General features: G+C 43.7%; 1 protein-coding gene across 2 annotated transcripts in view; it reads left to right on the forward strand.

The window, feature by feature from the left end:
* The window catches only part of AMFR (autocrine motility factor receptor), a 705,232-nt gene that overhangs the window by 415,815 nt on the left and 276,782 nt on the right, over window positions 1-12,635 (forward strand). For both annotated transcript variants that reach the window (XM_033940583.1, XM_033940582.1), the window contains one exon: window positions 6,614-6,801. In XM_033940583.1, the coding sequence (XP_033796474.1) occupies window positions 6,614-6,801 (188 nt within the window). The remainder of the gene's footprint in view (window positions 1-6,613; window positions 6,802-12,635) is intronic.

Genomic DNA, 12,635 nt, shown 5'->3' on the forward strand with positions numbered 1-12,635 from the left:
TGGAGAGAGTTTCTGATCGCTCTCCTCTCTGGTGAAGGTAATCGCCTATGTGTTTAGACTCTGGCTTGTGGTGGCGTAAGAGGAGTCTGGTCCCTCGCAGGTCGGGGAGAGGGGCGAAGCAGGGCTCCCACGCTGCCTCTCCTCTGCTGGGCTCTAAAAACAAATGTCCGCGCTGCTGGGAGTGGAGTCGGGTCCCTCGCAGGTCGGGGAGAGGGGCGGAGCAGGGCTCCCACGCTGCCTCTCCTTTGCTGGGCTCTGGGCTCTGAAACAAATGGCTGCGCTGCTGGGAAGTGGAGTCGGGTCCCTCGCAGGTCGGGGAGAGGGGCGGAGCAGGGCTCCCATGCTGCCTCTCCTCTGCTGGGCTCTAAAAACAAATGTCCGCGCTGCTGGGAGTGGAGTCGGGTCCCTCGCAGGTCGGGGAGAGGGGCGGAGCAGGGCTCCCACGCTGCCTCTCCTCTGCTGGGCTCTGGGCTCTGAAACAAATGGCTGCGCTGCTGGGAAGTGGAGTCGGGTCCCTCGCAGGTTGGGGAGAGGGGCTCCCACGCTGCCTCTCCTCTGCTGGGCTCTGAAGCAAATGGCTGTGCTGCTGGGAAGTGGAGTCGGGTCCCTCGCAGGTCGGGGAGAGGGGCAGAGCAGGGCTCCCACGCTGCCTCTCCTCTGCTGGGCTCTGGGCTCTGAAGCAAATGGCTGTGCTGCTGGGAAGTGGAGTCGGGTCCCTCGCAGGTCGGGGAGAGGGGCGGAGCAGGGCTCCCACGCTGCCTCTCCTCTGCTGGGCTCTAAAAACAAATGTCCGCGCTGCTGGGAGTGGAGTCGGGTCCCTCGCAGGTCGGGGAGAGGGGCGGAGCAGGGCTCCCACGCTGCCTCTCCTCTGCTGGGCTCTGGGCTCTGAAACAAATGGCTGCGCTGCTGGGAAGTGGAGTCGGGTCCCTCGCAGGTTGGGGAGAGGGGCGGAGCAGGGCTCCCACGCTGCCTCTCCTCTGCTGGGCTCTGGGCTCTGAAGCAAATGGCTGTGCTGCTGGGAAGTGGAGTCGGGTCCCTCGCAGGTTGGGGAGAGGGGCAGAGCAGGGCTCCCACGCTGCCTCTCCTCTGCTGGGCTCTGGGCTCTGAAGCAAATGGCCGCGCTGCTGGGAAGTGGAGTCGGGTCCCTCGCAGGTCGGGAACTTTGTTATATTGCAGGTCCGCAAACTTTGTTATATTGCATGTTGTTTCCTCTTCAAGGTCATTTATAAAAATATTAAACAAGATAGGCCCAAGAACCGAACCCTGGGGCACGCCGCTAGTCACTCTCTCCCAGTCCGAGAATTGCCCATTTATGCTAACCCTCTGCCTTCTATTTTCCAGCCATTTGCTAATCCATCTGTGCACTTCTCCTCCTATTCCATGGCTCAGTAGTTTTCTCATAAGCCTTTCATGCGGAACCTTGTCAAACGCTTTCTGGAAGTCCAAGTAAACTATGTCCACTGGATCTCCACTATCCAATTGTTTGTTCACCTTCTCGAAGAATTGAAGTAAATTTGTCAGACATGACTTCCCTTTCCTAAAGCCGTGTTGACTAGCCCTTATTAAGTTGTGATCTTCCAAGTGTTGTACAATGCTGTCTTTAATTAATGCTTCAATTATCTTCCCAGGAACTGATGTGAGGCTCACAGGTCTGTAATTTCCTGGTTCACCTCTTGATCCTTTTTTGAATATTGGGATGACATTTGCTATCCTCCAGTCCTCTGGTATTTGCCCGGTTCTAATTGACATGTTAGCTAAGGATTGCAATAGTTCTCCAATTTCTACCTTAAGTTCCTTTAATACTCTCGGGTGAATTCCATCCGGTCCAGGGGATTTGTCACTTTTTAGTTTGTCAATCTGAAAGTATATCATGTCCAACTCCACATTTACTGTTGCGAGGCTTTCCTCTATGCCTCCGGTGAATATCTTCTCTGTGTCTGGCATTGTTGTAGTGTCCTCATTTGTGAAGACAGAGGCAAAGAATGCATTTAACTTATCGGCAACTTATTTGTCTTCTTTGATTGACCCTTTCCTTCCTTGATCATCGAGAGGGCCCACTGCCTCTCTTGCTGGTTTCTTTCCTTTTATATATTTAAAAAAGGGCTTGAAGTTTTTGGCTTCTTTCGCTATCTTTTCTTCATAGACTTTTTTGGCATCTTTTACCACTTTATGACACTTTTTCTGATCGATTTTGTGACAGTTCCAGGCCTCCACCGTTTTTTCCCGTTTCCATTTTTTAAACGAGTTCCTCTTTTCCCTTACTGCATCCTTAACCTCTTTGGATAACCAAGCTGGTTCTCCTTTTTTCTTTTTTCGCCTTCCTTTGGATATCTTTGGTATGTGGATATTCTGTGCTTCTGTGATGGTGTTTTTCAATAGAGACCATGCTTGCTCAACTGTTTGGATTTCTGCTTTGCCCTTCTTGAGCCTTACCTTACAGACTCATGCTGCATTCAGACCTATAGTCTAAGGCTTCAGGGCTGCAGTCCATGTCATTTCTCTCAGAGATACCTCCTTCTACCTCCATGAGAGATCCTCGCTCTCTGAGGTTGGATACAGGCTATCCTCTGAAGCAGCCTTTGGCAAGCCCTGCTCCTCGAGCCTTCCCCTTTCACTTAGCTTCTGCTTGGAAAGCAAGGTTTGGTTAGTCTGCCAGTGTTGTGTATCAGGGAGTTTCTTAGCTTTCCATTTCCTGCTCTGGGAGGCAGGCCCTTCCCTCCAAGTTCCTGATTGCTTGTGGGGATTCTCAGCTGGCCTTCATTTATTCAGCTGGGTAACTTTCACTCCTGCTCTAGCCACTTCTGCCTGTCAGCTCCACCCCTTTCCTTAATCCTTACTGGGTCAGATTTCCTGACCAAAGGTTTAGCTGCAGAATTAACAGATGATTTATAAAAGGGATTATAGTAACTTGTAACAGGTATTCTGTTCTCCTCTGCCATTCCTTCTCTGTTCTGCCCTGCCTGTCTACTCTAGTCCTGGGAACAGAGTTAATGGACAGGTTCCTGGGTTTAGGAATAGGCCCATTTGTTTTAGAGGCAGGGTGTAAAGCAGGTTTTAAACTAGTGACAAGAGCTTCCCTGTCACACTGTATTTCTCTGTTGCGCCATGCCTGCCTGTCTCTCCATGGCCCCCTTCCTATGTCCTTAGTGCCCCCAATTCTGCTTTCCGATGTTCTTAGTGTACCATCCTATGTCCTTAGTGCCCTCAGTGCCTCCTTCCTATGTCCTTAGTGCCCCTTCCTATGTCCTTAGTGCCCTCAGTGCCTCCTATGTCCTTAGTGCCCTTTCTTATGTCCTTAGTGCCCCCGGTGCCTCCTTCTTATGTCCTTAATGCACCCAGTGACTCCATCCTGTTTCCTTAGTGCCCCCGGTGCCTCCTTCCCATGTCCTTAGTGCCCCCAGTGCCTCCTTCCCATGTCCTTAGTGCCCCCAGTGCCTCCTTCTCGTGTCCTTAGTGCCCCCAGTGTCTCCTATATCCTTATTGCCCTCAGTTCCCCTTCCTGTGTCCTTAGTGCCCCCAGTGCTTCCTTCCTATGTCCCCCTCACTGCTTTCCAGACTTTGTCCCACCCCACCCCCGAAGCCAGCCAGCCTGCCTCCCTCCCTCCCATTCCCCTGTGCAGTAGAACCCTTGAGCAGCATCTTTCCATTTCTACCCCCATCCTTCCGTACAGTAGAACCTGGCATTTTTCTATCCCTCCCTCCCTCCCATCCCCCTGTGCAGTAGAATCGTTGAGCAGCATGTTTCCATCCCCTCCCCCACCATCACTACCGCCACCATACAGCAGACCCCACTGGCCCTCCCATCCGACTCTCTCACTGCGAGATGACCTACAAACCTCCCGGCTCCAGCAGCATCCACAGCACTCTAAACACGCTGCTTCGTGGCCTACTGCCCGTTATTTCCTCTGCCGCATCTCTGTCTCGATGTCATCAGGGACGCGGCAGAGGAAATCAGGGCAGTAGAAGGACACGAATCAGCGTGTTTAGAGTACTGCGGACGCTGCTAGAGTCGGGAGGTTTGTGGTCATCTTGCAGTGGGAGGGTCAGATGGGATGGTCAACGGGGGTTCGGGTGCGCCGTGGGGGGGGGGGGGGGGCGACGACGATGAACTGCCTTACAGTGAGTGCTGCCTTAAAGTGAGTGAGGGGGGGAGTCGAAGCATGCATGCGTTCTCCTGCCGGCCAGGGACCTATGGATCATGGATCACGCAGGTAGGAGTGCGCATTATTATAGATGTTATTGGTGCATAAATATGTTTTGGATTTATGCTATGCCATTTGCACCATTCATGCATTACAATCATTTCATTTTTATTGAAGTATTATTTTTAATCAGTGTTGCTTTTTAGGATTAGTTTTATGACTTTTTATGTACACATATGTTGAGTATATACCGTGGACTCTTGCCATGCTGTTATTGTATTATTTATGTATCACTCTTATACTTATAATTTTAGGTTGTTATTTTATGTATATTCTTGTATTATTACTATATGGTTTACATTCTTAATTATTCCATATTTAGTTTTATATATACATTGTTTGAGTATGTGTCTTAGGCTTATGGTCTGTCATCATGATGTCATTCATGCACTTTTTATATTTATATATTGCTTCATGTGTTTAGAATCACAGCCCATTTTAATTTTTTTTTTATTTTGCTTCATCTGCGATAATCACCAAATTTGGAGTCTTTTGTGTAAACATATACATTTTTTTATCATTTGGTATCATGCCTACATATTTATTTATTTTTTAGCGGTTTCAGTGGCAACCATACTTGTTAGCCTCTTCTGGTAACATTTCAATTGGCTTCTGTGCAAATCAGCTTTTTATGCAACGTGTTACGTCATGCGTTTTTGAACGCTTTATATTTAGACCCTTCAATGGGCCTTCTTTATAGCAGCAGGACGCTCGTCACTTGATGTCAAGCATTCGTTTTCCAAGCATTTGTAAGTCACTTTTGTAGGCATTTTTATATATATTCAGCAGCCCTGTTTTTCAGTTAGTTTCTTCAGTTATTCTTATATGTATTTAGCAGCCCGGTTTTTAGTTAATTTTTCATTTTTTGTATATCTATTTTATGCCGCATTTTGTTTTTAAAAGCCATGCATGCCTCAGAAGTGTTTGGCACTTGTCACACAGTGTTTTGGTTTGTTTCTTTCATGTATTTTTTTCATGCGGCGCTGTAGTTTTTAGTCTTTTATGCGTTTTTCATGCTTTGTATCACAGTGTATCTTTTTTTTGCTCGCTACACACCTGACATTAGTTTATAACTCAACTGCCACTTCCGGTATATTTTATTGGTCACAGCTTTTTATACATTTTTTTGATTCTTTATTTTTTTGATTTTTTATAGTGTGTTATGAGTTGGTTAAGTTTGCTCTCAATATGTTTTAGCATACCGGTTGACCATTTTAGAGCTTGCCGACACAATTTATTTCTTCCTTTTTGTGTGGGCTTGTTTTAGCAGTAGCCCTTATATAATTATTTATATTACTTTTTTAAGTTTTGTTTAGGTTTTATGTGTTGTACCTATAGATCTTTTGGTGTTCAAGCATCTGTTCCTCTTTCCTCTCTTGTATTTGATTTTTATAGCTGTATGACATCTCTTATTGATTTCTGTTTGAAGTTTGGCAACACCTTTTAGAATGGAAGCACCTTCCAAGTATTATTATTAGAGGCTCTTAAGGTATGTTTTTATCATTTTTTGGTTTTCTTATGTTCAATGAGGTTTTATTGCATATCACAAAAACATGTTATTAGCATGCATGATGAATTTCATAGCAATGGATTGAGTGCTGGTTCATATTGGTCTTTTTAATGGGTATTTGGTGCTCCACACCTTCTTGTTTGCTGGTTATTTATATCTTAAGGATACCTATAAGTTTAGAGTATATCTATGGCATCAGTTTTTTCCATTTTAATATTGTTTTTATACAATGTATTTTATTCCGATGTTTTATGGTTTTAGTAGTTATGTATTATTAATTTTATAAGCTTGATGAATTCTATTATATTTCACCTGGTTTATGAATCTGATAAATTTTATCATTAATATTGAGATATTGTTAAAATATCAGTTTGTTTTTATGATGTATATGTTTTGTTGCTGCATGTTATTGTTGTTTTCTCTATGATTTCCTATTTTTATAAATATAAATTGTCTGGTTTTGGTTTTTCATTCTAAATGTATTCATGATTTGATGCACTATTTAATATGATATTCTTTCTATATGTTTATACATGTACTTGTAGACTCCTGAGGCAGGCCTGTTGGCCGAAATATGTACATGTCGAGTCATTGAGTTGTTGGATGTATCATTGTGTCACTGGAAGAATAAAGTTTCTTATATTATCAGAAGAGTTGGAGGACACTTTCATTGGTGCACATCATTCTGATTTCGACAAGTCCATTCTTTCTTTTGCATATTTAAGCATGCAAATTCAGTCAGATGAAATTTGTATGTCCAGAAACAAAAAATATGAGCTCTAGTTGTGATGCTATTTATACATCCTTATGTAGTACATAGGTAGATAGAATAATCAGGTTTGAATTTACATGTTGAAGTACTTGGAAGTTGATGGAAAGATTTCTCTTGGCTCCATTTCAGCTCCTGCCTGCGCTCCTGGCTCGAGCAAGACACGTCATGCCCAACCTGCAGGATGTCTCTCAACATTGCTGATAACAGAGCTAGAGAAGAGCAGCAGAGAGAAAATGTAGATGAGAACCAGGCACCTGTACCAGCAGCAGAAGGCAGACCTCAGCTTAACCACCACAACCACTTCTTCCACTTTGATGGTTAGTTAAATTAAGGGAAACATAATTTCTTTGTTGTCTTAAATTGTCTTCTTTGATTTACTGGACCATAATTCCTGTTTATACAGGGATTGTTGCACATTGAGTATGATAATTGACCAAATTTAAAATCAAAGCACCCATGTGTTTTCATAAGAACATAAGCAGTGCCGGGGAGAGAGAGCATATTTCTGAGGTGTCTGCAGTTGGAGAGAGGGGCTTTTCATGCTTAATACCTGCTGCTTCCCTGTCTTCTCAGCGTTTTAAAGGTCCAAACAGTGCTGCAAATCAGGCAGGCACTGAGAGGGGCACCTATACCATCAGCGAGGCCCCTGCCATCTGAATTAAAAACGCTGCAGCTTCTGTGGCTTAGATGGGAGAGAGAGCATATTTCTGAGGTGTCTATATTTGGAGAGAGGGGCTTTTCATGCCTAATACCTGCTGCATCCCTGTCTTCTCAGCGTTTTAAAGGTCCAAACAGTGCTGCAAATCGGGCAGGCACTGAGAGGGGCACCTATACCATCAGCGAGGCCCCTGCCATCTGACTTAAAAACGCTGCAGCCTCTGTGGCACGCGGCCACAGGGCGTGGCCAAAGGGGCGTGCCCTAAGGGGCACGCCAGGCTCCTTGGAGCCACTTGGAGACAGTTGGAGCGAGGTTAGTGAGTGGTTTCTCCTTTGATTTATGTCTGTATAATGATATTGTAAAAATTTTCTTCTAATGGGGAAACGTAAAGTAAAAGTTAAAGTCTCAACTCCTGTATCTTCAGGCCCAATGGATAAACATTTGACATCTATGGAGGTTAATATTAAACAGACTAAGAGATCAGAACAATTTTCAGGAGCCTCAGCTCTCCTGAAAGAACTCCTCCTTTCCCTCCTTTAAATCCTGTTCAACTGGCACCCGAAGTTGGTACTAGTGCTTCTAAGGAAGCCTCAGTGCCCCAGACTGCCCATGTAGTATCCTATGAAAAAATGCCTCAAATCATACCAATGGTTGAGGATCTGGAAGGCTCTGAAGAAAATAAACAGGAAACGACTCTAAAAGACTTGTGGCAAATTAATATTAGAATGGAGAAAATGTTGAAATTAGTCATGATTCAGTCTCAGGATTTTTCAAAGGAGGTGGTAGGAAAACTAGTGAATGTTGATTCTAATATTAAAGTTTTGGATGAACGCACAATTGAGATAGAGAAGCAAGTTTCTAACCTACAAGCATCTTCCATGTCAGCAATAAAGGATTCACATTCTTTACATGTTAAACTAGAAATAATGGAAAATGCTACAAAGGCAAGAAACTTGTGACTGATTAATTTTCCTGAAACACGTTTGAGCTCTCCTGAGATTCTTTTTCATAAGTATTTCAGAGAGGTTTTGGGGTTAACTAACTCTGAATCAGTACCTATTTCTAAACTCTATTATATACCTAAGAAACAAAAAATTACAGTGGAACAAAGACCAGACCAATTGGCTTCTATTGATATGAATTTGACAGAATTTCTTGAAGACTCACAAGATACAATACAAACCAGGTCTACCCTCTTAGTTTCATGTATAAATGAGAGTGATAAGGTACTGATAATGAAACTATATTTTAAAAATAAACAGGCAATGTTTTGTGGGGCTAGAATCCAAATATTTCCAGATGTGGCAAGAGTAACCAAACTTAGACGAAATGCTTTCTTAGCTTTGAAATCTAAGGTAGTGGAATCCGGTGCCACATTTTTTCTGAAATTTCCGTGTAAGTGTTTGATAACTTTTCAGGATAAGGATTACGTATTTTTTGATCCTATTCAATTAGAGTATTTTCTTGAACATTCTTAATAACCCCCCTTTTTTGTAAGTTGGGGTAGAATTTCCTTTCTTGGTTATGATAATTTCAATGAAAATAGGAGTTTAAATAGTTAAATGCCTCTATAAAATTAAGGGTGTTATCCCTTATTGATTACAAATTTTATGTTGTTATGTAATATAATTCTTTCTCCTCAATGATGTGGGCTTGATGGGATTTCTGATTTTCTATGACTGATTTAAGTTGTATTAAGAAATAATATTTCTATATTTTTTGTGTAAATTCCCATATCCTGTATACTTGTTTGGATACATTAATAAATTTCAATTAAAAAAAAGAACATAAGCAGTGCCTCTGCTGGTTCAGACCAGAGGTCCATCACACCCAGCTGTTCGCTCACGCGGCGGCCCATCAGGTCCAGGACCTGTATAGTAATCCTCTATACCCCTCTATCCTCTTTTCCTTCAGGAAATCATCTAATCCCTTCTTGAACTCCAATACCGTACTCTGACCTATCACACCCTCTGGAAGCACATTCCAGGTGTCCACCACCCTTTGGGTGAAGAAGAACTTCCTAACATTGGTTCTGAATCTGTCCCCTCTTAACTTTTCTGAATGCCCTCTCGTTCTTGTAGTATTCAAAAGTTTGAAGAATCTGTGCCTCTCCACTTTCTCTGTGCCCTTCATGATCTTGTAAGTCTCTATTATGTCTCCTCTAAGCCTCCGCTTCTCTAGAGAAAAGAGCCCCAGTTTCTATAGTCTTTCAGCATATGAAAGGTTTTCCATACCTTTTATCAATCTCGTCGCTCTTTTCTGTACCCTCTCGAGTATCGCCATATCCTTCTTAAGGTACGGCAACCAATATTGGATGCAGTACTCCAGATGCAAGCGCACCATTGCCTGATACAATGGCAGGATAACTTCCTTCGTTCTGGATGTAATACCTTTCTTGATAATACCTAGCATTCTGTTCGCCTTCTTAGAGGCCGCTGTGCACTGTGCCGATGGCTTCATTGTTTTGTCCACCAGTACCCCTAAGTCCTTCTCTAGGCTACATTCACCCATTACCAGCCCTCCCATCGTATAGCTGTACATCGGGTTTCTGTTTCCTATATGCAAGACTTTACATTTCTCCACGTTAAAGTTCATCTGCCATTAATTCGCCTACTCTCCCAGTTTGTTCAGGTCCCTTTGTAAATCTTCGCAGTCCTCTTTAGTCCTAACTCCACTAAATAGTTTGGTGTCGTCTGCAAATTTTATAACTTAGCACTTCGTCCCTGTTTCTAGATCATTTATAAATACATTGAACAGCAGCAGTCCGAGCACTGACCCCTGCGGAACTCCACTCGTAACCCTTCTCCAGTCTAAGTAGTGGCCCTTTACTCCTACCCTTTGCTTTCTTCCCACCAACCAATTTTTGATCCATCTATGTACATCTCCTTCCACCCCATGGTTCTTCAGTTTACGTAGTAGGCGTTCATGGGGTACCTTGTCAAAGGCTTTTTGAAAATCCAAGTATATGATTTCAATGGGGTTCCCTTTGTCCATTTGTTTGTTAATTCCTTCAAAGAAGTGCAATAAGTTCGTTAGGCATGATCTTCCCTTGCAGAATCCATATTGGCTTGTTTTCACCAGTTTATGCCTTTCTAGTTGCTCATCAATGCTGTCTTTTATCAGCGCTTCCGCCATCTTCCCCGGAACCGAAGTCAGACTTACCAGTCTGTAGTTCCCGGGTCACCTCTCGATCCTTTTTTAAAGATGGATGTAACATTAGCTATCTTCCAATCCTCTGGGATCATGCCTGTTTTCAGGGATAATTACAAACCTGCTGTAGTAGTTCAGCTATTTCCTCCTTTAGTTCTTTCAATACTCTAGGGTGGATTCCGTCCAGGCTCAGAGATTTGTCAGTTTTTAATATATCTATCTGCTTATGCACGTCTTCAAGGCTTACCTCCATGGATGTTAATTTTTCTGCTTGATCTCCTTTGAAGATCTTTTCAGGTTCCGTCACGTTGGATGTGTCCTTTCTTGTAAATACTGACGAAAAGAACATGCTTAGTCTATCTGCCACTTCTTTTTCCTCCTTAACCACTCCCTTCCTATCTCCCTCATCCAGCGGTCCCACCTCTTCCCTTGCCGGCTCCTTCCCTTTAACATATCTGAAGAATGGTTTGAAATTTCGTGCGTCCCTGGCTAGCTTCTCTTCGTATTCTCTTTTTGCTCTTCTAACCACGTGGTGACATTCCTTTTGATGCTTCCTGTGCTCCTTCCAGTTTTCCCCATTTTTGTCCTTTTTCCACATCTGGAATGATCTTTTCTTATCTCCTATCGCTTTCTTCACTTCTTTAGTTATCCACGCCGGGTCTTTTGTTCAGTTCTTTTTGCATCCTTTTCTAAATCTGGGAATATACAGATTTTGCACTTCATTCACCGTGTCCTTGAATAAAGACCAGGCTTGCTCAACAGTCTGCGATTTCTTTGAGCTGTTCCTAAGTTTCTTTCTTACCATTTCTCTCATCGCTTTGTAGTTTCCTTTCTTGAAGTTGAAAGTTGTCACTGTAGTTCTCTTCCCCTTCGATATTCCTACTTCAACTTTGAACTGGATCATATTGTGATCGCTGTTTCCTAACGATCCCACTACTTCCACTTCCTTTGCAGGTCCTCTTAGCCCATTGAGGGCTAGGTCCAGAGTGGCATTCCCTCTCGTCGGTTCTTTGACAAGCTGCTCCATGAAGCAGTCCTGTATAGTCCCCAGGAATCCGGTTTCCTTAGCGCATTTTGAGTTTCCAAGACTCCAGTCTATCCCGGGATAGTTGAAGTCTTCCATAACAATGGTGTTACTGTTTTTGCATTCCCGCCTCATCTCGGCTTCCATTTCTTTGTCATTTACTTCGATTTGCCCAGGTGGACGATAGTACAGGCCCATCTTTATCTCATAGAAACATAGAAAAATGATGGCAGAAAAAGTCTGCCCACACTAATGACCCACCCCCTAACTACGCCCATGAAGTGATCCCACTTGCCAATCCCATCTTTTTTTAAAGTCTGGCACGCTGCTGGCCTCAATTACCTGTTGCGGAAGATTATTCCAGCGATCAACCACCCTATCGGTGAAGAAATATTTTCTGGTGTTGCCATGGAATTTCCCTCCCCTGATAATCAACGGATGCCCTCTGGTTGCTGTGAGTCCTTTAAGAAAAAAGAGATCTGCCTCGATACAGCCCGTGACATATTTGAATGTCTCGATCATGTCTCCTCTCTCTCTGCGTTCCTCAAGTGAGTATAGCTGTAACTTGCCCAGCCGTTCCTCATATGGAAGGTCCTTGAGTCCTGCGACCATCCTGGTGGCCATACGCTGAACCGACTCAACTCTCAGCACATCTTTCTGGTAATGCAGTCTCCAGAAGTGTACACAGTATTCCAGATGGGGGTCTTACCATGGATCTGTACAGCGGCATTATCACCTCAGGCTTACAGCTGATGAAACTTCTACGGATACAGCCCATGATTTGTCTGGCCCTGAATGAAGCTTTCTCCACTTGATTGGCAGACTTCATGTCTTCGCTAATGATCACCCCCCAAGTCGCGTTCTGCCACTGTCCTTGCTAGGATCTCACCATTTTAACCCATAGTGATCCCAATGTGTTGGTTGTCGCCACTGTGTCCACTCTGGTCGAGTGTATGTTATCCTTTATGTATAGGGCTATTCCTCCTCCTTTCTGATCTGACCTGTCTTTGCGATAGAGCTTGTACCCCAGCAATACTGTGCCCCATTTGTTTTCTTCATTCTACCATGTTTCAGAGACCCCAATGATGTCTAGGTTCTCTTTTTTGGCCATGACTTCTAATTCTCCCATATTGTTCCTTAGGCTCCTTGCATTAGTATACATGCAATTTAAGTCCTGGTATTTTCTTGTCTTCATTTTTTTTCCCTGTGCTACGGTCTTCTTATCATCCTTTTCTTGACCTGTTAACTCTTGTTGTTTGCCCGTTTTGTCTTCCCCCTGTGCTACGTTCTTTTTATTATCCTCTCGTTCCATCAACTCT

The sequence above is a fragment of the Geotrypetes seraphini genome, chromosome 4 (genome assembly GCF_902459505.1).
Source record: "Geotrypetes seraphini chromosome 4, aGeoSer1.1, whole genome shotgun sequence".
Taxonomy (NCBI): Eukaryota; Metazoa; Chordata; class Amphibia; order Gymnophiona; family Dermophiidae; genus Geotrypetes; species Geotrypetes seraphini.